Here is a 23,480-nt window from a genome sequence, read left to right as displayed (position 1 = left end):
ATTGGTATAAAATATCGACTTCATGTTATTTCTACTGTTTTAATTTGCACTTAAGAATACCGATATTCAGTTCAATATATTTATATATATATGGTTCCTTATATCACACAAGGATATAAGGGAAATAAATTTATCAACTACTTTTAAAGTAAACTCCGTAATTTCAATTGTATGTTATGCCAAAGAGCAATTTAAATGTAAAACAGCATCCTGTACTGTTTCCCTTACATTAATGTGAGGATAGTATCAATTTGCGGATTGTGTATAGAATTACTATGATGTATTCAACATGATAATTAATATAACGTATTCGGATGTTTGTCAAGGAATTATAGTATAATTACTGGTGTAGAAATATTTTTTGTATCTTCAATTATTAATGTTATATTTTTTTTAAATCTAACTTTTAATTTAGCTAAGCTAAACAGATAAAAAAATAAAATCATGCTACATTTCAAATTGTCTACTGCAATATTCTATTTCATCTATGGAACGTCAATATTTTGACAACTGTGAGTAATTTTTAACCTGTTTTTTTGTCGTATTAATACCTTGATTTAGACGAATTGCTATATATGTCTACTATTTGTATATTTTGACATTCTTTTTTAAAAAAAATTCTATTGAATGTAAATTTATTAAAATTTATTTTGTTTTGTAATTCTATTCAGCCATTATTATGGATATACTCTATTGAATTTTGTCTACACTACTTTTAACTTTAATAAAAGGTTTATATTATTAGTTTGCATGACTTGATCATTTTCATAAAAAAAAGTAATTAATTCTAATTTATTTTAAAATTATATAAAAACCAAATCAAGTACTGTTTATGTGTCGTAAGTAAGAAACATTGGATCTTATTTGCCGACAAACTAAAAAATTTTTGTATCAGTAACCTAAAGCTAGGATGAGAAATCTATTAACCCGATTTGTCTTAAAGTAGCAAAGAACACTAAAAATGCAAGTAAATTTTACAGTATAGAGTGTTTAATTATGTTTATGTTTATCCAAAAAGTGTCACTGTCAAAGATATTTTTTAATATTATTAATCTGTTCCTTGTTTCTTTATTACTAATTAACATTTCTTTTTCAGGAACATTTTAAAGATATGTTCAGATTTTTTTATTCACATTAAAAATGTTCAAAGCTTTGTAAGGAATCTATAATATTTATATGATTTAATGTTGCGTCTATTAAAAGATATCCAACGACCATATCCTGAGAAGGTTTATAAAATGGCGCTGTAAATTATAATTTACAAGCTCAAGCCTGCAGCTTTGTACAAGCTGTTACTTCAATCGGAAATTCTTAGTACGTTTAATATATTTCGTTATAGAAACTAATTGCGTGTTGTTTTTCATTTTTATTTTATATGATCTACAAGGACGAAGCCCACAAAGCTATTTATAGAAAGCTTAATTATTACAAATGCCTTTATTTTTTTTCAGACTGTCGCCATAATTATAACGAATAGCTTTCTATATTAGCTGTGACCGCGACTTCGTTGGCTCAGTATACTTAGTAAATGGGTGATTTTTAAATTGTAATATAACTTCCATTCATGAATTTATTTCAACGAAACATAGCTCTTTTTAAACCTTATACAACATGTTTGTGAAAGTTATACTCAACTCGGCTTATCAGTTCTTGAGACAAGTGGACATAAAAGCACAGATGAATGGATGACCTATAAGTTATTTCCATGATAATTCATAGCTGATATATTTTTCATTCTTATTTGTTCTTATTATTAATCGCTAGCATTCCCACTATTGTGTCATAATATGTACAAAACTTTCGTAATTTTTCCGATTTTTTATGTTGTCGGTACATTATAGTTACAATGTACGGGTTTCAGTCGCTTGATGCGAACATGGAAACCCTCTTGGATACCTCGACGTATTTAGGGTTATTTTGATTCATGGCTCGACACTCTATATACATTTTATACAAATTAGTAACTTACGATATCTAAACCGACACTAATATTTTAAAGAAAGTGTTGCACCACATTAAGTAGATTGATTAATTTTTATTTTGTTATATTTCCATCAAATTTAATCTTGTCATAATAATTTGAAACGCAATAATTTAAATGGTCATTTAAATTTTATTCTTCTCAAAATGTTAATATGATTATGGGTCACTGTCACCGATATTAATTATATAGTTGATGGAGAATGATTCTCTTGTTCATCAACTAGGTATATTAATAATATGAGTTTGTGATTTTAAAGGGACAAAGATGGTAATAATAATCATCTCCCGCTTATCTGAAAGTACTGACTTGTCGAATTGTATAAAATCTGAGAGTTCCTTACCTTTACGGCCTTACATATTTATTTTTCAAATGTAACTCTTGTCCCTCTTTAAATAACCGTCGTTCTTATTCAGTCGGTAATTTGTTATCCAGAAAAGTTAGAAAGTCAAAAATGTTAAAGATCAACAGTTCACGAACTCTGTCTGTTGATCATAACAACATTTAAAAACTAAAATCTGGCTCATAAAAATACGTTTAAAAGTGCAAAAAAAGGGTGTTCAAGTAGAAATTTATTTATAGGATTTCGTATCAAAACACGCTAACAACATTGCTGGTGTATGAGAAACTTTAGTAATATATCAAATGAATATAACGAGATACAATGGTTGAAGACGACTGCACGTATTTATTTTATTACGTATAATTTGTTACACCGCATCCTCACCGCATCTCTTGTCGAAGAATTTACCTGCACTGTAATATAATATACCTAATGTATCAAGACGTGGGTGCTTTCACAATATTACCATATATTCAGCAAACTAGCTTATTTAACAGAAGCTTGTTTTATACCTAAGTATGTGGGTTACACGTAATACGATACACGTAGCCTTACGTTTAAAATTCATATTTCGTTTGAAATTGTTTTATATATCCATAGATATAAATAGAACACGTGATGCTGTAATATTACAGCATCGGATGATCTAACAAGACGAACCCTTCATCACGTTCGTGGTCCCAGATATACAACCTAAATCCACTACTATATATAGGTACATACGTACGCCTCTAATATGTAAGATATATACTAAGCATTCAGACAAGAAGATATCACTGTATAAGAATATCAGGAATTATAAACTACATATATTAAAGAATTATATGTCGTTAAAAAAAATAAGCACAGAATGCTAAATGAATCTTATTTTCTCATTTCAACTGAATGAGAATTGGATAGTCTATAAATTTTTACGGGCGATACGGCGCTTTGTTAGCATATCCAGATGAAAGTTTATATAGGTAAAGAGGCACAGCACTGACGTCAATGTTGCTTTATGATTCAAACCGACGTTAAACTGAGCTCGCCCAGCTGAGTGCAGCCCGCTCTAAAAATATCTTAACAATTTTACATACGTCTTAACAGGGCGCCATTGCTATGCAAATATACCAAGGAAATCGCTCATTGTGATCGCATCCAATCAATACAAAACCTTCTGTGTTCATATATTTTATCAACTTAATTTTATATCTCGAAAATATCTTTTCTATGATATTCGATTAGATTTATAACGGATGTCCTAACTGACTGATTTCATATTACTTTTCAACTAAAATTACCGCAGTGGAGGGTAGATACTAAAATTTTTCTAGTTTATAGCACCCATAAATAGAAAGCCCTAATAAAATTTAAGAATAGAGTGAAACAGACATCAAATAAGTCAATTTCCGATTTAATACGAGCGAAAGTCGATTGAAGTAGCATTATACAATTGTCATCACATACTAATATTAATAACTCGGAGTTTCCAGCTGATAGGGTAACCAATACTTAAGGTCACTACACATGGCATATAAATTTATAATGTACAACATATATAATTGAACACAGAGGCTTTATTTAATTATTCAGAAATAAATACACCTGAAGGTCTCTCAAGTTTCATTAACTTTCTCATTGCTTATTCTATTACGCTGGTAATTGTCTACCGAGTTAATCGTGTCATACGGAATAACCTTATGGCGAGTTCATTAAAAGAAATTCTCATTGTAAAGCGTCCTCAACAATAGTGTTCAGGAACAGGGTAGCCGACGCTCAAGTCAACTCCTCTTAACGCAATAATTTGATGGTTGTCATCTTCAGAGCCGGTTTACAAGGAATCTGGGAATACATTGCGACAATAATCTCCGTACCATGAATATAGTCGAAGAAACGTATTTATTTCGTTTGAAAAATACACTATTGTTATTTAAATTTCATATAAATAATATCATAAATTAAAACTTCTATGTTCTTGATGTGTAATAGGTGATGATTATTTTGTTAATAATCTATTTTATTCGTTACAGTAACTTTAAAAGATAATGATGCGGTCTGACAGAGATTTTGTTTGTTATTCAAGTAACACACGTGTTGTGTATCGTTGGATATCATTTTTCCTTAATCGCATGAATTACAATGTTATGGAGAAAAATTTTCCAGAAATATTTTTGTTTAAGGAAAAAGTAAGTATGGGTTCGGGTCAGAAAATATCAAATATATCTATGCTATCTCAATTCTGAACCCACCACGTCACTCTCATGCAGTTTAGGGCTTTTTTGTCTCCTAGTTTTCATTAACTTGAATACTTAAAATATATTTGTATATACAAAGTATTAAAAAAAGTAACGTATTCTTCCTAATAATTCATATCAATTCCGGAGATTGGTCTGTATGTATAATTCGTTAGATAAATTTACAAGGTGTATGTACAAAGTTACAGAGTATCTGGACAGCAATGATTGTGGATTAACGGAGATAAAATTACTACACTCGGTTGTGGCGTAGTAATAACGTGACTTTTAGTTAAAAGAACCCTTTTAATAACTTTGTTAATAACTTAACATTGTAACCGTAAATCTAAGATTCATAACCAATTAAAGATAGTATATCTGTCTGTTTTAAAATTTCTAAGAAACTTCACATTTTCCATATAAAATGTTTTTGTCCTTTTGATAGACTTTAAAAATTATTTTTTCATATTTCACAACCACCTACCTGTTTGTTTGAACTTAAGAAAATTATAAAGAAATATATATATATATATACAAATTTTCGCATTTACGGATCCGGTAAGGATTCCCGTCTTTTGATATAATAAAATATACACTGTTGCTAACTGTACGTTTCGTAAATTTCGTTGCCAACTCGGGTTTTGTAATAGGAACGGTTGTTGGGCTATGATTAACATGTATACGTGACTAATAAAGATGTGCCTTGTTTCGATTACACCTGACAGCTTAATAGAAATTGTTGGACGCTTCCGATAATAAAAATACTTTCGTCTATTATATTTCATTTTTCATATCTTACATGTAATATATATATTATTAACTTATTATTTCTAAAATACTATTATTCTTAAGTATGTCTTATAAAAGCATTTTGCTCGCTGTCATTGCTATGCAAATAGTAGCCGAGATATATATATTTTTTGAATGTAATTTTTTATTTATCCAACAAATGTTTCAAAGTCACCGTTATATCGTGTTCTTAAATATAAAATCTGTATAGTACGATACATTTAATTCTTTTGCGTGATTATAAAAACGTGTCAAACAGCAGTTTATGTACAGAGAGAATATTTGAATCATGAATAATGTAAGCGAAAGGTTTCATACTCAGACTGCACACAGTTATAAACGGGACAAAAATTTAAAATTATTATAAAATATTCTAAAAACAATGGCATTTTAAATTATAATGCCAGTATTTGTTTTGTTTCGAACATTGACTATTTTCGTTTACACGATTCCATTCAGGTTATAAAAGTAATTTGACTGTGGACTGAATGAGAGAACTATTTTGAATATAATCTGTGAAAGCATAAACAGAATATTTTTTTGAAGATAACAAGTTCGACTAATAAAAATAACCTACTTGTTTTTATGTATACGTCTCTTTCTTTCGAGTGTTGCCATATCGAGCAGTGGAGTAACGAGTCGGTAAACACGGCCCTATAAAAACGAATGAACGTCTTGTTTGTCGATCCGACTATGTTCAAGATTATATATGTATCGTATTGACTAGCGCCGCCTTCACTAACGAGCTCATTTGATTCAAAACGCTTTAAGATAATCAATTTACTTCTGTCTGTTAAAAACCCTAAATCAGCGCTTTCATATGATGCGGTCAACTTTATTTTACCCGTTGGTTTACTCGCTTGTTTTAGTTTAACCACAGAGCTCACGGGTTTGATAAATTTAATATTATTCCAATAATAAAAAACTATATTCATAATGTTTGTAGGTTTTTTGCGTTCTAACATAAAACAACAAAACATATCAAGATATACTTGAAGCAGTCATATATACATACGAGTATATATTATACTTACATACGAATATTTTTATTATAATATATAAAATATTGATTGAATATATTTTCTTTATTACAATACTATCTCCTAACGATTAAATTTTCTAACTTACATAGTTTAATAACTTTGCGAAATTGGTTAACCGGTCATTATTGCCGGAGTTGGCTCACGTTAAAGCGGTCAAAGAAATTCGCGCGTCGGTTAAAATTAATAGCCTAGAATAATTAAGTAAGTTATACCCAAACAACAATATTACCCGTTGGCTAATAAATGCTATTGAGATGAATTGTGGCTTTACTTTATCTAAAAGTCGTTCTCCTATTTGAAATCTAAAGCACTTGGAGATATCCTTTTAATTTTATATTTGTAATAATTCGTTAGTAACTGTTTGAGGTGTAATGTAGTTTATATTTTTTGGTACTAGAGAATCGATTAATGACAGCTTCCAAATAATACCGTTAATGTTATTATTCCGTTCAAATTTTTATCAAAACCTTTTGAGAAATACCTCAGCGAAGTGTATCGTAGAATTAATTAAAATTTTACCAACCTGTCAAAGTTCAAACGAACGACGCTCGTACACACTCTTTTGGTTCTCGATGAGCGATTTATTGGAAAAAACACAAATTCACTCCATCTACACAGGCCTTTTACAGCTTCCGTCAACATTATTAAAATACAGAAATAACATAAATTTCGTATTACGAAGAAAAAACTTATATGAATTAAATATAAATGGTGATTTCAATAAGTTTTGTGTAGCCACAACATCAATTTTGTGGAGACAAAACTTAAATATCTTTAAGTCTATTTATTCAAATAATATTTTATGTTGTATGAATATGAGTTGTAAGCTAAAGGTTTTCGCTGTGGCTTACATTGTCGACGCGGTAACTGTTTCTCCGACAGGTGAGGAATCAGCTTTTTATAAGAGCTTTGTGTGACTTAAAGTGGAAGTCAAATTTATTTAAAAATAAAGTAATAAACATTAAATAAACATTAAACCAATAATAAACATTAATTTAAATATGATCGAAATAGCTGATAATGTCTTTACGTATCATCGTGCCAAAATATCATAAGAGGTAATGTTTAAAGGATTATATCTACAAGCCTTAAACATCGATAGTAAAGGCAGGAAGAAGGTTCTAAAATATAAATATTACATATTTCGTAACCGTCTCGTATGAGAGTAACGCAACAAATTTTTGTCGGAAATTTTTTAAAAGGTTTAAAAGACCTGCCTCGACGGTGGCGTTGAGTGTTCCATGCTTATGTAATTTGCATGGATTATTTTGACTTTTACGTGTACTAAACAACCGTGTAGAATATAGAGTTCATTAATTTATTATAATTACTATACGAATCGATGTCTGTAGGTTTCGTCTATTAAATATTTCACTTTAAATCATTACGTTTATGTTGAGTCAATTATTTTGCTACAATAACTTTATAAATGAAAAACTTATTCGATTCTCCTTTAACAAGTTTAAGTTATACAAGGTCATGAAATTACTTTTATAATAGTCTAAGAGCCGACGGCGGCTTCACGTATTTAAGGAGCTCTTTTGTATGACTTTTTCAATAAGATTTTTATTTAGAATTACAATAATTAATCTGTTCTGTGATCAGCAGTTTTGTCTTTTGATATTCGTCTTCGTGATCAGTTCGAATGCCGTGATTTTGTGGTAAATGGCTGAAAAGCTCAATGAATAGTTTTTCGATTTGAAAAAACTTTAACAAAAAGGGTTCTAAAAGGTAGACAGGTAAAAGATTTTATATGATAATACACTGTTAAAAGTTCCATATTTTCCAGTAAAAAGTAAAAAATATAGTGTTTCATTTCTTTCACCTCTATTTTCAGAATGGTCTATGATTGAGTTATAACTAATTTTTCCTCCACAATTTCTTTGAGGAAATTTATTTATTGGACGAGTGCTTACAGCGGCTCTACTTAAAATTAATTTAATAAATATATTTGGTTGTCAAAGTCAATTAAATTGCTGTTATTAGTTTGTACAAAACAAACGGATACTATAATTTAATATATCATCTTTTTAATAAAATAATAAATTAAAAATTATTAGCTCTGAAAACGTTACGCACGTTAATTTTCTATATTGTATTATACTAGCATGTACATATGTAATCTCACGTGGCGCAAACTCTATGGATTGTTCAGAAACTCTATGGATTGTTCAGAAAGTATCACACCATAAATATTTAAGTACAGCATAAAGTTTGTAATGAAATCGATCTAAATTATGTGAAACGTTCTTTGGAAATTACAAATTATTATGTAGCGAGCAATATAAGTCACGCGTCTTACGTATTATTAAAATAAATAAGTACGGAATAGAATTCACGACAACCTTTTCTAATGCAAAATTTTAATAACCCATTTACAATAAGTATAACCTGGCAATACTGTTAACAACACATCCGACATTATTTATCTGTGATCATTCACATATTGGGTAATAAATTTTGGGAGTAAATTAATTAAGCCTCAGAAAAAAAAGAAAATAAAAGGTTGGATCTTAATCAATTATTTAATTAGTAAGCCGGAGTACCTCACCAAAAGAGTGCAATTAAAACTTATTCTATTTACCAACCCTCAGAGCAAGCTACGGCCCAATAAACGATTCTAACAAAAGTTACTTTTTTGAGCACTATTTGGCTTTAGGACAATTTAAACGATGTTAGCAGAATTTACGTTACAAAAATTTTGTGATAAATTACGTCATAGATTACCTATATTTCTTGTATAATTATTCTATTTAATTATTTTATAATAAAATAAGGGCAGTGTCACATCACATGGTTCGCTGTCACTTAAAGTTATAAAGTTTTAAACAATTCTAATCAAAAATTAATTTGAAAAGTAATCCCGTCTCGTGTGAGTGTAATTCAAAAAACTTGATTGCTATATTTCTCATTTGCTTATTTTGTTTACTTAAAATATTCGTAACCAGTTAAATTAGCTCGTTCACCGTCAATTATAGCTTTTTATTTAATGTACTTAACATATGTACAATTACTTCGACTGTAATTAAACATTACACAGTTGAAATTAATACAGTATTAAACACTCTACTTCTGTAAAGAGAATATTAATTTTTGTTAACAGGTTTTATGAAATAATTAGGTTTCTTGGTAATGGAATAAGTTTATTTCACTTAAAATAATTAAATACTCCAGTTTGTGTATTTTTCTTGAATATATGTTTTGTTCTCTCTTTACTATTTACGAGAGAGTCTCAGACCAGAGACAATGTAAATTTTACTGTAAATACTAAGATCTTGCAGTAAAACTTATGATTTAACGATTCTTTATGGCAAATGTCCAAAAACGTATTAAGTTAGGTTAGTTTAATTGAAACAAATAATTAAGACATCCTCATTGTGTTATTCCTAAAGCCAACATAAATGAGCTGGGAGTAGTAAAATCTAGCATACACTGAATTCGAATGGTGAAAATCTGAAAGAATCGTCCTATTTTCAACATTTACCAACTCATGTCGGTAAATCCTCAGGTTTACTGGAAAATCTTAAGATTTATCGTAGTTCGAGCTTTTACAGTAACATATATCTACAAAAAAAAATTCAAGTCACTTTGTCTTAAATTAATAATATTTTTGAATGGTGAAATTATGAAACATTTAAATCCTTGTATCTAATTTTCTCGACGCTTAGAAGGAAAGTTAATTATGAAGCCGAGCAAATTATAAATTCAAAAAGATTTGGTGTTCCTTTTTGTTTTTTTTTTTTTATACAGTATGCGCTGATCTTCAACATTCTGAATATTTATTTAAAGACATAAATATAATAAGCATTTGTTTAATAACAAAATTCGTATTTGGTATGGAAGTTATTAAATTAAAATGTGATATTATTATATATAAACGATATTAATAGATAAACAAAGGACACGAAGATTGCTTTTTATATTTGTACTGTTGTGATTGTTATTGAAATTAATATTATTATTTGAGGTTTTCAAAAACGTATGTTTTATTTTATAGAAAAATAAAGACTATTTCATAATTAATAATAAGAGAATATTTTATTATTTGAGAACATATTCATGTAGTACAAATCTATAGTGAGTGTTTAGTAAAAGGTCTTAGAAAATGTTGGCAAAATTTTGAATTTTTATTTTGTAAAAAGTTCTATTTCAGTGGCCCATTTCAAAGTTATCTTCGCTAAGCTTGACGTACGCCACCCCTAAAACCCCTCTATCATTCTCTAGGTGAAATCCTGAAGAATAGCCGATTTGTTCTCAAGAGGATTCCAGGGTGTTATATCATGTAACTCATGCCTCTACACTGGTGTATTTATATTAAATATCATTTTAGTTCTTAAACCACTAAACACACTGAGTAGTCATATGTTATTTAAACTTAAAAGAAGAAGAATCGAGTCAATTTGAGTGACTGAATGCTAACTAGATCAGTAAATTTGCACCACAGACAATGTAATAAAACTGTCCGATCTCTTAACGAGATCCGTTAGTCTAAGACGTGATTTACTAAGCAGATATTTTGTGGGTGTAACGGTATCCTTATAGACTAAATATAATAATAATACGTTATTTCGGTCTCTGAGCTTCCTGTGTTATTGCCGAAAATTACGGGGAATGTTTCATATTGTAATGCTTAAGAAAAAATATATGTATGATGATAAAGTGATAATTGTATAAGTTAATGGAAATGTTGAATGTGTTTACTTAATATATTTTTAAATGTATGTTTTTTATTATTTTTTTTTAAATATTATTTAAATTTATTATAATTATAGCGTACATGATGCTTCATGTTCTGAAGATTCGTTGCGATTTAGATTTCGTAACATGGCTCAGCGGGAGAGGATTAAGTATCAAGATTTTAAGACGGATGAGAAACTAAACCTCAAGAAAATCCGCTTCCTAACTGTTACTTGATGATAAAGCTTTTAAACGGAGATATATAGCGAAAAGCGTGTTTAAAACGACATTTCATAAGATCTTTGTATGAAATATAATGGGAAAAGTTCTAAGTATGCAAAAAAATTGCTAGGAAATAATCCGAAACACCATAACGCAGCATCAATTCCTTATCGCTTTTATGATATATTGATTGGTGTATAAGCACTCCGTCCGCCGAGAGCGATCTTCTTTACGAGTATCCCTATCTAATATCACTAACTATTTATATGAGCGCGTTCTATTTATACTTAGTTCATGTAATATAATTTAAAATTGGATAAACATATAAGATAACATTTATTATCTTAATCTTATAGAAGCTATAAAATATTTTTACGGCGTATACAGGATCGATTGCGTTATATGCAATTTTATTATCATCAGCTTTGTAATCGTAATTAATGGGCAGTTTGTTAGTTAAAAGGGAATTAATAAGGTGTAGTGGAAGACGGTAAGAGGATTATTCTGGTTCTAAGAGCACAGCCGGCATCTCGGGCACGTAGCTCAGACAATGAATGATATTTAAACAGAAGCATTCCACGGTGGGATATCAATGGGACAGCACAATAATATCGATAGTACGTTGCAATCGTCGTTTAGAATGCCTAATTCTTTTGTTTGTTTCCCACAAAATGCCTATATTATTCCCCATATGTATGCAATGTATTATTCGTCTTGCGTTTTTATTTATTAACGAATTCAGTCTTAACAAATAAATAGACTTACGCTCTCAGTTTGAACTTAGTAAATATAAACTTTACGACAATAACGCTCACAAAATTAGTGTCAGCATATTGTTATTATCATGTAAGTTTTATATTTATATCGGGAGTAACTATTTATAGTTTGACTTTAATAGGAATGGCTATGGCTAGCGCAGGAATAAGAAGAAACGAAAGAGGATACGCAATTGTATTCAATTAAGGTCTCAGGACTGGAAAGTAAACTTTTTGTTGCGAAAGGCTTTTAATATATTTAATTTCGAAATCTTAGCAGAAATACTTCTGTTTCTGTGTAAACAACTGTACTACAAGTAGACTCGCTTTGTTCCGACTCTTAAATAAATTTCTTTTAAAAATGTATTGGAATCCTTATTTCGAGACGTAATATTCTTTACTGGTATTTTAAATTTCAAAATCGTCAGATACAATCTAGACGGAGATCAAATAAAAACTTATCTTACCATTACACTTCAACTATAAGCTCTCAAGGACCTGCTATATTTTGTCTCTTTGAAAGACGATTGCAGTGAGATTTCTTCAACTATTTGTAAAATAACCTCAGGATAAATTCTCTTTTCTAGATAAAAGTAAAGTGAGATTTTTGCTGCATCGGTCTTCGATTTCCATCTAGTTACATAAATGTATGTGGCTTAAATTAAACCCGTTCAGACTTGTGAAGATTTATTTTCAGTTGATTTGCAAACTTGGAACTTCTTGGTAATAATAGCGTCATAAAATATTTATTAAAATAAATAAAATACACTCGCAATATTTTATTTAAATAAGCGAATCATAAAGAGTCAGTTTATATATATTTTTTATATAATCTGCGTCATGATACTCATTGAAGTTAATTAATTAGTGTTCGAATTTTTAACTTTTTTTCATGACGTCATCCTTCCGAAAATTATCTTTCAATATAACTGTGCTATTCCACAATGAAAAGCAAAATGAAAATGTAGAACAGACTTATAAATTTATTATTTCACTTCCAACAGTAAGGACGGAAATACTCTTTGTTGTATTAACGTCTGCAACTCCTAATTATATGATATATGCATACGAATCACGTTTGCTACAGTTTTATTAAAAAATTGGAGGAAATTTTATTTATAGGCGAATTTATTTTAACATTTAATGTTTCATTAGTTATGACATCTTTATCCGCCTCCACAAAGACTCAGGACGGAGCTAGTTTCTCTACGAAGTAATTTATTAGGATATATAAGAAACGTAACAGACAGTAATTGGTAGAATGGTTGATGAGTTCAGTTCTGATTCTGTATCTCAAGCACGTATCGCCCCTGAGACCATAACTCTTAACATATCGATGCCAGTAATTCCAATTTCCGTCGTATGTGTATCATATTTTGTCAGTTACATTGTATCATAGGAGCTGGCAAACAGGTTCGAAACACTTGATATTTTTACAATTTATATTACAAATGAATAAACTTACTGAGTTAATGTTATTAAAAGAAGTTGTAGGTTTCTTTTAAACATATAAAACATAAAAAGTTGCAAAGGGCTATGTTTGCAATAACAGGATATTATTTTACGAGTTACAGGCTTTTCAAATATCTATTCAGTCCTCTCTTTAAGAACTCCATACAGTAATTTAATGGTAATGTTGAAGAGGTGAATTCTACGTACGTACCCTGGGGGTCCTTGAGGCCCCTTCGTAACGGGCCGGTCCCAGCACCGGCCCACTCTTCCAGTGACGCTGTAAAAGCCGCAGGGCTAACAGCATTAAACATTACAAAAAAAAAAGATGAATTTTATAATCATATGACCTTAGCCCACAAAGGTCGGTTATATAGGCACCAATAACTAATTAAATTTTTAAGCAAGTGTTACAAGTCTTTCCTTTAAACATACATTCTTTCTAACATCATTTCGAATATAATGAGATCTAAGATTTTCGCGAGTATTCATTTAAATGACGAGGTGTCACACCTCGTCTGCCCGTGATCACGGTTGCTGCAAAGTAACCTATTATTATTATGTAGTTTTTAAATAATAAAAATCCGTTTAGTAAATCCGAATAACACTAGTTTCATTTAAATCATTTCTAATAATCTGCAATTTTATATTGATACTAAATTTTCATAAACGAATAAGACAAGCGTAAATAAATCCACCGATTCCTTCAAATATTAATAGGACGTGAATTGTTGAAGATCCTTAAATTTGTCTGAGCAGTGGAAAATTTTGTTGGGTAGAATTCGGACAGTTATAACCCTGTCTGATAAATTACGTTTTTGGTTTCTGAATTTTGATTTATTTCAATAATAGTTTGTGTACGTAACGCTGATGAAATGTATGAGAATTCATCAGTTTGTCGCGTGTTTGTATTTTCAATGTGATGCCCTTATTCAATAAAAGCACTGCCCGGGCTCGTATTTTATTTCCATCGTCGAACTAAATGCCGACGGATTCAGTGTTATTGATTTATGAATCTAAATTAAGACGAGTACATAAAATTATTTTCAATGTAACAGATAAAAAAATGATGTCTGATGATAAAGATAGAATATTCGAGTCGATGTCAAAAATTTCATTCTTAATTACATTCAACCAATTAATGTTCCTTTATAGCTGTCGCATGCTTTATTGATACAGCTTAAAAATGTAAGGAAACTTGTTTACGTCTCTTGTGTTTGTCGAAACAAATATGTATTTATTTCTACAAGACATTCGTAGATGCCATTTTCTTGGAGACAAAACCAATAAATTTATAGAGCATTAATAAGATATGAAAATAGCTAATGCATTCAGTGTTCTGGATATACATATTTCGTTGTTTCTATGCTAGATTGAATTTCTAACTATAGAAGAGACTTATTTATAACAAAATAAAGTAACTTTAAAGTTACATTCGATACTTATTTATGTCTGAATGAGATGTTCTATTCCCAAAAAAAAGTTTTCATATAAACTTTATCTGAACTAATTGTCTATATTAATCTCGCGAGAGTTGGCGACTCAAATCTAAATGGATAAATGTTTGTTGCTTTTCATACAAATTTTATTCCCTAAGAGGACAGATTTATACGCGAACATTTATTTCAAATATGTCTGACTAAAACATAAAGGCATAATAATTATTATACATTGTTTGATTGAGATTAAAATACCCATTCGGTGGACGAAGTAATAAACTTTATTTATAAATGAGATCTCATAAATTAATTTCATTTTATATACATATGTACATACTGTAAGCTTAGTCTAAGTTTGTGTCATCACAGTAAATACGACGCGTTGCCCGTGTTTCATACAATTCTACGTTAACACTGTAATATGCGGAGATTTATGAAAGTAAAACTTTTAACGCCGCGTATCTAAGTATACTATTCAGAAATGTTACCAACGTTTAAATTTGTGTTAGGTTAAAAGCTCTTTTGTGAATATAAAGATTTATTTTGAACATAAGGCGAATTGAAATTCCGTCTTTGTTTCATAAACAAACTGTATAGACCTGCACAAACATATAGTTGAGAATTAATGAGATAAACTTATTATAGCTTTGCATTCAAGTCGGAATAAAATTAAAACCGGAAAATAAAGTGATTCTGTAAAGGTTACGAGAAAATAGGTTTTGCAATATGAGTTCCGCTGCGTGATTTGAACTTTCAAACAAATAATATTTATAGCTAGTGTTACGAAAAATATTTAGTGTTAAAAATGCTTCATTTATTTTTTATGAATATATTTTATTGAAACCTGATTAAAGAAAATTTTAAATAATATAAATATAACATCAAGGAACTCAACAGTCTTAAATTAAATATTTGGTTCAGGATTCGTTTTACAAAAAGACTTCTATTTTGAGCTCGGGTCACAACGATACTTGTATACTGGCAAATTGGTTAAATAGCCCAGCCCTAGAATTACCAAAAAGCAATTTAACTAATAATACACCAGTTTCTCTCAAGTCGTGTCTGGACTGCTATCAATTTTCTCCAGCCATAACCATCGTACAGAGTTTAGCGGATATACGATGAAGTATCTCTTACAGTGGGCATTATATTTATATATTGTAGAATTAGTATTAATAATGATTAATGTATAAATAAAATACAAAGTTCTTACGGTTAGCACATCACCATCAAATGTTTTAGGTAATGAAACGAACTAGCGGGTTCGTGAATATTTAATGATTCCGTTTGTTTATTGATTATCAAGATTAAGATATTGTTAACTCGTTAAAAATATTTAACACCTCAATAACTTTACTGTTTCATATAAAAATTACGCACGCTTTTTTTTACGTAATCATAATCTACCTCTAAGGGTGAATAACTCTATTAATTGTAACACTTCATGTATTAAATGGCTAAAGGCGAACTATAAGAATAAGACTAACGGTATAGTATCACGCAATTTTTTGTTTGTTGATATAATACATTTTGTACTTGTAACAAACTCGTAACTATGTTTAGGCCTATTTTATATCAATACAATTTTAGAGATTTATATGCTATTTGTTTTCACAGTACAAAGTAAAATAATAGCTATGATCAAATAAACTGTAAAAATTACGTCAAAATAAAAAAGTTATATTTTCGAGTTTATTTTAACCTTTTACCTATCAACCCTCGTTGAAAAAGCGTGATAGGTTAACTTCAGAATTCTTTTCACATTTCTAAAAAGCCTCTCGACACTTGGAGGTCTAACAGGGGGTTTTATGGGTTAATTCTTACTAAAATATTATCCAACTTTTACTTTTATATAACATGATATATATTCACGTATTACGTTTTAAACACGTTTTTTTCTTTTTTTTTTGCACTGGCAATATCTAAATGTTTTCTAAATAGGTATTTTACATTTGATTTAATAAAAACGTCTATACATAATTTTTGTCACAATAATTAATATATAGTCACTGTTTATATAATTTATATAAAAGAACTTATATTATGTCAATGACTTAAAATTATTAAAAAAATATTCTATAAAAATCATCGTAAAACACTAATGTATCTGGGTTTTACAATATGAATCGAGATCATTTCAACAGAATGCTGTTTTTGTGAGAAATTTCTGAAATTGTAATATTAGATTTGTTATCAAAAAGTGAGGCGTAGGACGAATGAAATATGTAATTGACAGTTGACAGCTACTAGCGTTCCTATAAAAACATCGAACGACTGTCAATGTCACTATCCCTTTGACAACAAATTGTCACAGAGATAAAAAATACACAATATCTTTTTTTAAGTAACATTGCCGGAATAATCTGTGCAAAATTTCACATATGAAAGTTATGAATTAAAGATTTTTTTTTGTAAATAGAAGAGGTTATTGGGTTATGTAAAAATATTTTAAAACGAATGAAACTGTTGGTATATAAAGAAAAATACCTGTATTAATTTTCATCACCGCGGTAAAAGTCGTTTTAATTGGGGTCGTGACACAAACGTGTACATCTTATTAATTGCTCAACCATTTCAACCAGTACTAGAGATTTCATTGAAAGGAGTTTGCATATTTAAGAACTCGTATTATTATAATTTTGATGATAACGTTACGAAAAGGTTCTTATTATTAAAAAAAAAATCTCGGTATAGAACTGTATCTCAATAAAATTATTTTTGGAATGTATTATTGAGATATATGCTGTTTGCTTCATTTTAAGCCCTTGAGTATTATTTTAACGATGTTACTTATTTCGTAGCTCCATAAACTCATATATGTAATCATAAAAATGTTATTCTGTCATTCGTTTTACGGGTACATATTACATTTCAGTATTGTAAAGAGATTTCCTATTGTTGTTTGCCTCTTCATTAAATCGAGAATAAGCGTTTCTAATGTACGAACGAAATTTTAATGCTAACCCACGCTATGTTTATTAAATATATGCAGGTCAGAATTTGCATATAAATGGTATTTTTTATTAAACTTTAATTGCACACCTTTAAAAAACAATTATTTTACTAAGACGTGTGCTATACTTAACAAAAGTATTGTTTTGAGGTTTCTAGAAATTTTAGATTTTGAACACATAACACAGAAATTATGAAGCACTTAATTGATATTTGGAAATCTTATTGAGATATCGATTTTATATAAATTTAAACAAAGTCTCTATAAGTGAGGGTAGTCATATATGTATATATATTATAAAAATCCCCGTTTGAAAAATTGCTATAGTATTGAAGTGATAACTTTGTATGGGAGGGTAAACCGCTTCGTAACGTAACGCGTAAAGGCGCTCTAAGTCTAGTTTCCCTTTCGTTTACCTATACGGAATCAGTATTACACTCATGCGGTAACAGTATATATAGCTTTGTCTACAATCATGTATATAAAATTTAAGTGATACCCTAAACTTTTTATAACTTACACAATTTGGATATTAAATAGTTTATGTTGTCACTTTTGGCGAGCGTCCCTAGACGCAGTAATTTATTTTGATTTACTTTTTTTTGTGTTCTCCGAGACTAAGATATTCGTTCTGTAACAAATAAATACAAAGTTATATTTCGTGTATAAAAATTGGTAATATAATAATACTATCGCTTGTATAGATATAATATATTAAACTAGGAGTCTATAAAAACTAAATAATTATTTTCGACCCTATTCATTGCGTCATAGAAAACAAAATAAGAATAAAAATCTATTCTATTGAATATATAACACAAAATGTTTAACACACTACATAGAAATGCTTTTAATTTTTACAGTCGTGTACGTGTGACTTATAAAAGTGTCAAAAATGAAAGTTCTGAATAATTAATTCCACCAAAGTTCGCAATATTACCTCTCATGCTTAAATCTATCGTATTGTTGAATAAAATTATATATTTATAACTCAAGATAATAAAAATATCGAACGGCTACACTGAATTTGTTACAATAGCAAGTTTTTTTACATTAAATTTCTTTTTAATACTGGCAGTGATTAATTTACATTATAATAGCGTAGTATTACGGCAATACAATGATGTCAAGGTAACTTGTAATACCAGTGACGAAGTTTACTTTACTTCACAATTTTATATTAATTTAGCTAGCTTTTTAATAGTTTTTACAATCTTCATTTTTATTACACGGGAAGTATAATGTACGATACTCTTTGCTATATTAAATCTCTGAAGTCTTAATAAATTGATAGTAATTATTTTATAATTACGCTCGGTAGTTTTAAATGCTAGTATAAGGTTTATTTAAACTGACAAATAGCTTCGTGGTGATAGATGCGATGTGTTTTAGTGTTGGTGATAGTGGCGCTGGGCGCGGGCGGGGCGGGCCCGCGACATGAGCGGCGCCGCCCGCCCCGCCCGAAATGCAACGACTGCGGACTACCTTCAAACGATCACGGACGCCAACGCCGCAGGATATGAAGACGCAGAGCAGTCTCGAGGTACCTAAACAGGTGGGCTGGAAATAATTCAATTCATAAGGATTATATATCAAAATATAAATCATCAGGAGACCATAGATATTATAGTAGGAGGAATTCTGATTAGTTTTATTTCTGATGTATAAATGCTGGAAGGAAATTTATATAAATATCTTTCATAGCAACGATCCACAGCCATAATTCATGTGATGGAAATATTTTGTCTGTTGGCAGAATATTTTATATCAAAATCTCAAATAATATATTTTATGTATGCGCCAGAAGGTCTGATGAAATTCTTGATATGTTCAATGCATCCGCTTTTATCTGAAATTTTCTAATTTCATTTTTCATTGTGGTACGTCATCGTTGTGGATGAAGATCCCTGATTGTAAATATTGTGCTTAGCGAGTAGGAAATTGGAATTTTGTTAAAGAGATGAATTGAAGATATTTCCTTGAAATATACGTACAAGTGTGGTCGAATGTAATTTAGACTTGGGCTCGTAATTCCTCACGACTAAAAAAACAGAATAAATATCGCTTAAAAAGAAACAGAATGTTTCTTTTTGATAATAAATCCGCAAACTATTTGACAGAGAAGTAATCTCAAAGAAACACGTTTTAGATGCGATGTTACACTTACAAAATAGTTTTCCTTCGTTTATATGTTTTGCTTTCCACATCACACTGAAAAGATGAAGACTTTTATACCTTTCGACATAAGATTTATGATGAATAGATAAGAGTACATATAGTTTAATGAGCGAACTCCCATTGACACCCAAGTTAATGGAAGATCACACTAGAATAATACAGAGGATTCGTCTAAGTAGTTAATGACAATTTTGAGGGTAATTTAAAGTTTAGTTAAGGCACCCAGCCTTTTTTAAACTCTATAAGTTTAGATCAAAAACAGTGCAGCTGTAGCCATTGTAATTGAAGGTAGCTAGGTGAATCTGAATTTGAAATAGAAGAAAGTGTAATTAAAGGATTTTGGTTTCAACGTCCAAGAAGAAATGTCATGTTGACATTAAATAATAAATCATTTAGTACTTTTTGTATAAAAAAAAAATATTTTTTTCTATCTTAAAGGTGGCAAACATCTCTGTTGCGGATGCGTTGCCAGCCTTGGTTTTTTTAGGATTAGGGAAGGGTGGGAATAAGAAATTTCAGGAAAAGGTGGGAATATTGAAAGGGCAACCGGCTCTCTCACCATTAGAGGCTACTTCACGCCGATTTTCTGTGAGAGGGTGGTACTTCTCCGGTCGAGCCAGCCCATGTCCGATTTGTAGTTACATGACTACAGCTGGGCTCTACCACTTAAAAAAATTAAAGAAGTAAATTGTAGGAATAAATTGAGGATACCTTGTTAAGTACATACGAATTTAAACAGAGCCATATAAATCACCGGCAGCCATAATGCAAAGTTGGAACAATTGAGATTCCCTTTTAAGTACTTAGGGAATCAATTACAAAGGTTTGTAAGAGACACTTTTACGTGAAGTATACGTGTAACAAAGCTTATATTGATATTGAAATTAGGTCAAAACATTTTTAAAGGATTTTTAAAGGTTAATACAAATAATGCAATAGACACAAACGAATAGTCAAAGGAAAGAAAGGACTCTAAACTATGTGTTAACTATCGGTATATAAATAGGTATTTTTTTTCAGTTAAATTGTCTTTAAAACAGTCATGGTTAAATTTTGCAGATAATGTATAAAACGAATCTTTTAAAGGATGATTGTAGATATTTGAGGCGCTCTTCTTGTTATCAATGCACATGTTTCAAATTTATATATTTCAAAAATATCATCTTTCAATTTACGTGAACTCAGTTGTTTCCACAAATTGAGTAAATTATGAGTTGGTTTATTTTAAAAATAAAACAATGTATACATGTTAGTACCCGTGACTATTTATATAATTTTGTTTTAAGCTTAAAGTTTATTCATCTACGATCTTAATTTGGCTGTTTACAATAAAACCTTTAAACTTATTCTTTTTATCTTTGTTTATTTTCATGATTATAGTGTTCATTTCTGATCTCATTTAATTCGTTTAAGGTAAAACTATTGCAAGTTTGCTGGCATGTTAATTTATTACATTTAAACACCTCGATACGTAATCCCTCGAAAGATCTCATTCTACTAAGTTATGTAGACTTGACCTTCGTTGCATACATGTAATGCACCGTGGCAGCCCATGACAATTTCTACTTGTCTAGCCCTTTCATTTGATATCTATACTGATTGAATTGAAAAAAAGTAGGTTATCTGCCATTTTGTAGTAGCGGCCATCTTGAATTTCCAATAATTTTTAGTATACTTAATTGTAATCAGAACCAAAGACGTCTACCAAATTTCACACCTATCGGTTGTCAGAGAAGGGTGAAATTTCAATTACTAAATTTGATCTTAGAAAAAAAAACAAACCATTTAAAATTTATAGCTTGGCTTAAAGATGAGCCCAAAATGTAATTATAACTAGAAATTTGCTATCCATTTGTATAGTTTTTTGCAAATCCGTTTTTGCTGATCGGAATATATATGATGTATGCGAATTAAGCTTTTAATATACGAAAATGTATGAGAATAATTAATTAAAAATTAATTTTAGCTTAGAAAGATTGAAACATATCACTCATGCCTCGTGCAATTTTTTTAACAGTAGTTATTATTCTATACATAGATGTCATTTTATTACAAAGCAGTATGTTGAAAAAATATTAATAAAAATCTGTGTCAGAAAAATAGTTTTTTAATTTCTTTTCAATCTACACATATATTATATCAACACAACATAGTGTTTGATCCTTTATTAAAATGTAGTAATGTTATTTTATACCGAATTGTAAAAAAGAGGTAAACAAAATATATTAAATTTAACTTTCTTATATTTTGTTGTAAAGTTGAAGTAAAGAAAGAAATTGTTTACACGTTGAATTATTTTTTAAGTTGTTCCTAATTCAAAATATTACTTCTTTCAAATCAAACGAGTATCAGAAAAGCGGGTAACAGAATTCTGGTAACTACGTAAAATGATTTTTGTTTCTTGTATTTATTACTTTTCTATTATTTTAGTTTACAACTTTCCAAAATGACATTAGAAGCTCAAAACGCTATTTATACGAGTCATTTAATCAGGCAATTATTTCGAACTTAGCACCTATCCCAGTAGAACTTTTAATTTCCGTGTTTGAGTAAGACATCATGTTCTACTCAACTTGGTCATTAATTAGATTTAGGAAGAAGGTAACATTTGTTTATACTACTGCGTGGAATCAAAATCACTGTCGTTTTTATGCCGGTGGTATCTACTTAATTTTATTAACTAAGTTAGTTTTAAAGATGCATTTTTATACGCAAACAACACTGATAGCTCAAAGTGATGCTAGTTTTTTGTAGTTCAAATTATTATAGATCTTCGTTGGTGATAACAAAGGTGATCCTATATATACTCCTTTGCACGACAAGGTTTACGAATTCCCCTTGAGGACACATCAGTTTAAATACTACTTTTAGTCTATCAGGAATAGTTTTGGGCGTCTATGCTTTCAGTGCGAAACATCGAGATGTCCTCAATAAGTGGGTAAATCTATGCCAAAAGCTTTAATGAAATCCAATGATATGGTTACTTCTAATTTTTTCCATTCTTAGAGCTGGAGTTAACTATTTTTTGTGTTCCTAGCATATACATTTAATTTAGATGCCGTATAATTTCACCAAGGCAACTATCTCCACAACTAATTAAAGATGTGAAGTATGACTAATTATGGTTGATTAATGACATGTGACTCGTTTTAGTGACAGGTGATTAATATTGTTGAAATATTTCTCTCTTATGATCTAGATGTTTATATAGAATCTTGTGTAATATTGTCTACACTCTACAGTGTGACATTTGTTGCTCACTGGACAGAATCCTTGATGTTTCCCCAATTTAATGCAAATATTATAAAAGAATATTTTATTTTTAAGAGTTAAGATTTGGATTAGAAGAGTGATTTGGTTATTTTCAGAGTGGGGGTATGATTAATTGTTATTGGATGGGAGGTCTAGTTGTCAAATGTTTTCACATAAAATAATTTC

At 29.7% G+C, this 23,480-nt stretch overlaps 1 protein-coding gene across 1 annotated transcript in view; it reads left to right on the top strand.

Annotated features, from left to right (window-relative positions):
• The window catches only part of LOC116766524 (eye-specific diacylglycerol kinase), a 90,302-nt gene that overhangs the window by 2,482 nt on the left and 64,340 nt on the right, over window positions 1-23,480 (top strand). The window contains 1 exon segment of the mRNA XM_061522682.1: window positions 19,257-19,419. Within this exon segment, the coding sequence (XP_061378666.1) occupies window positions 19,330-19,419 (90 nt within the window). The 5' untranslated portion in view covers window positions 19,257-19,329.

This window comes from Danaus plexippus, chromosome 15, assembly GCF_018135715.1.
Source record: "Danaus plexippus chromosome 15, MEX_DaPlex, whole genome shotgun sequence".
In the NCBI taxonomy this organism is placed as follows: domain Eukaryota; kingdom Metazoa; phylum Arthropoda; class Insecta; order Lepidoptera; family Nymphalidae; genus Danaus; species Danaus plexippus.
Note: the sequence above shows the minus strand (reverse complement) of the source record. Positions and strands in the feature narration are given on the sequence as shown.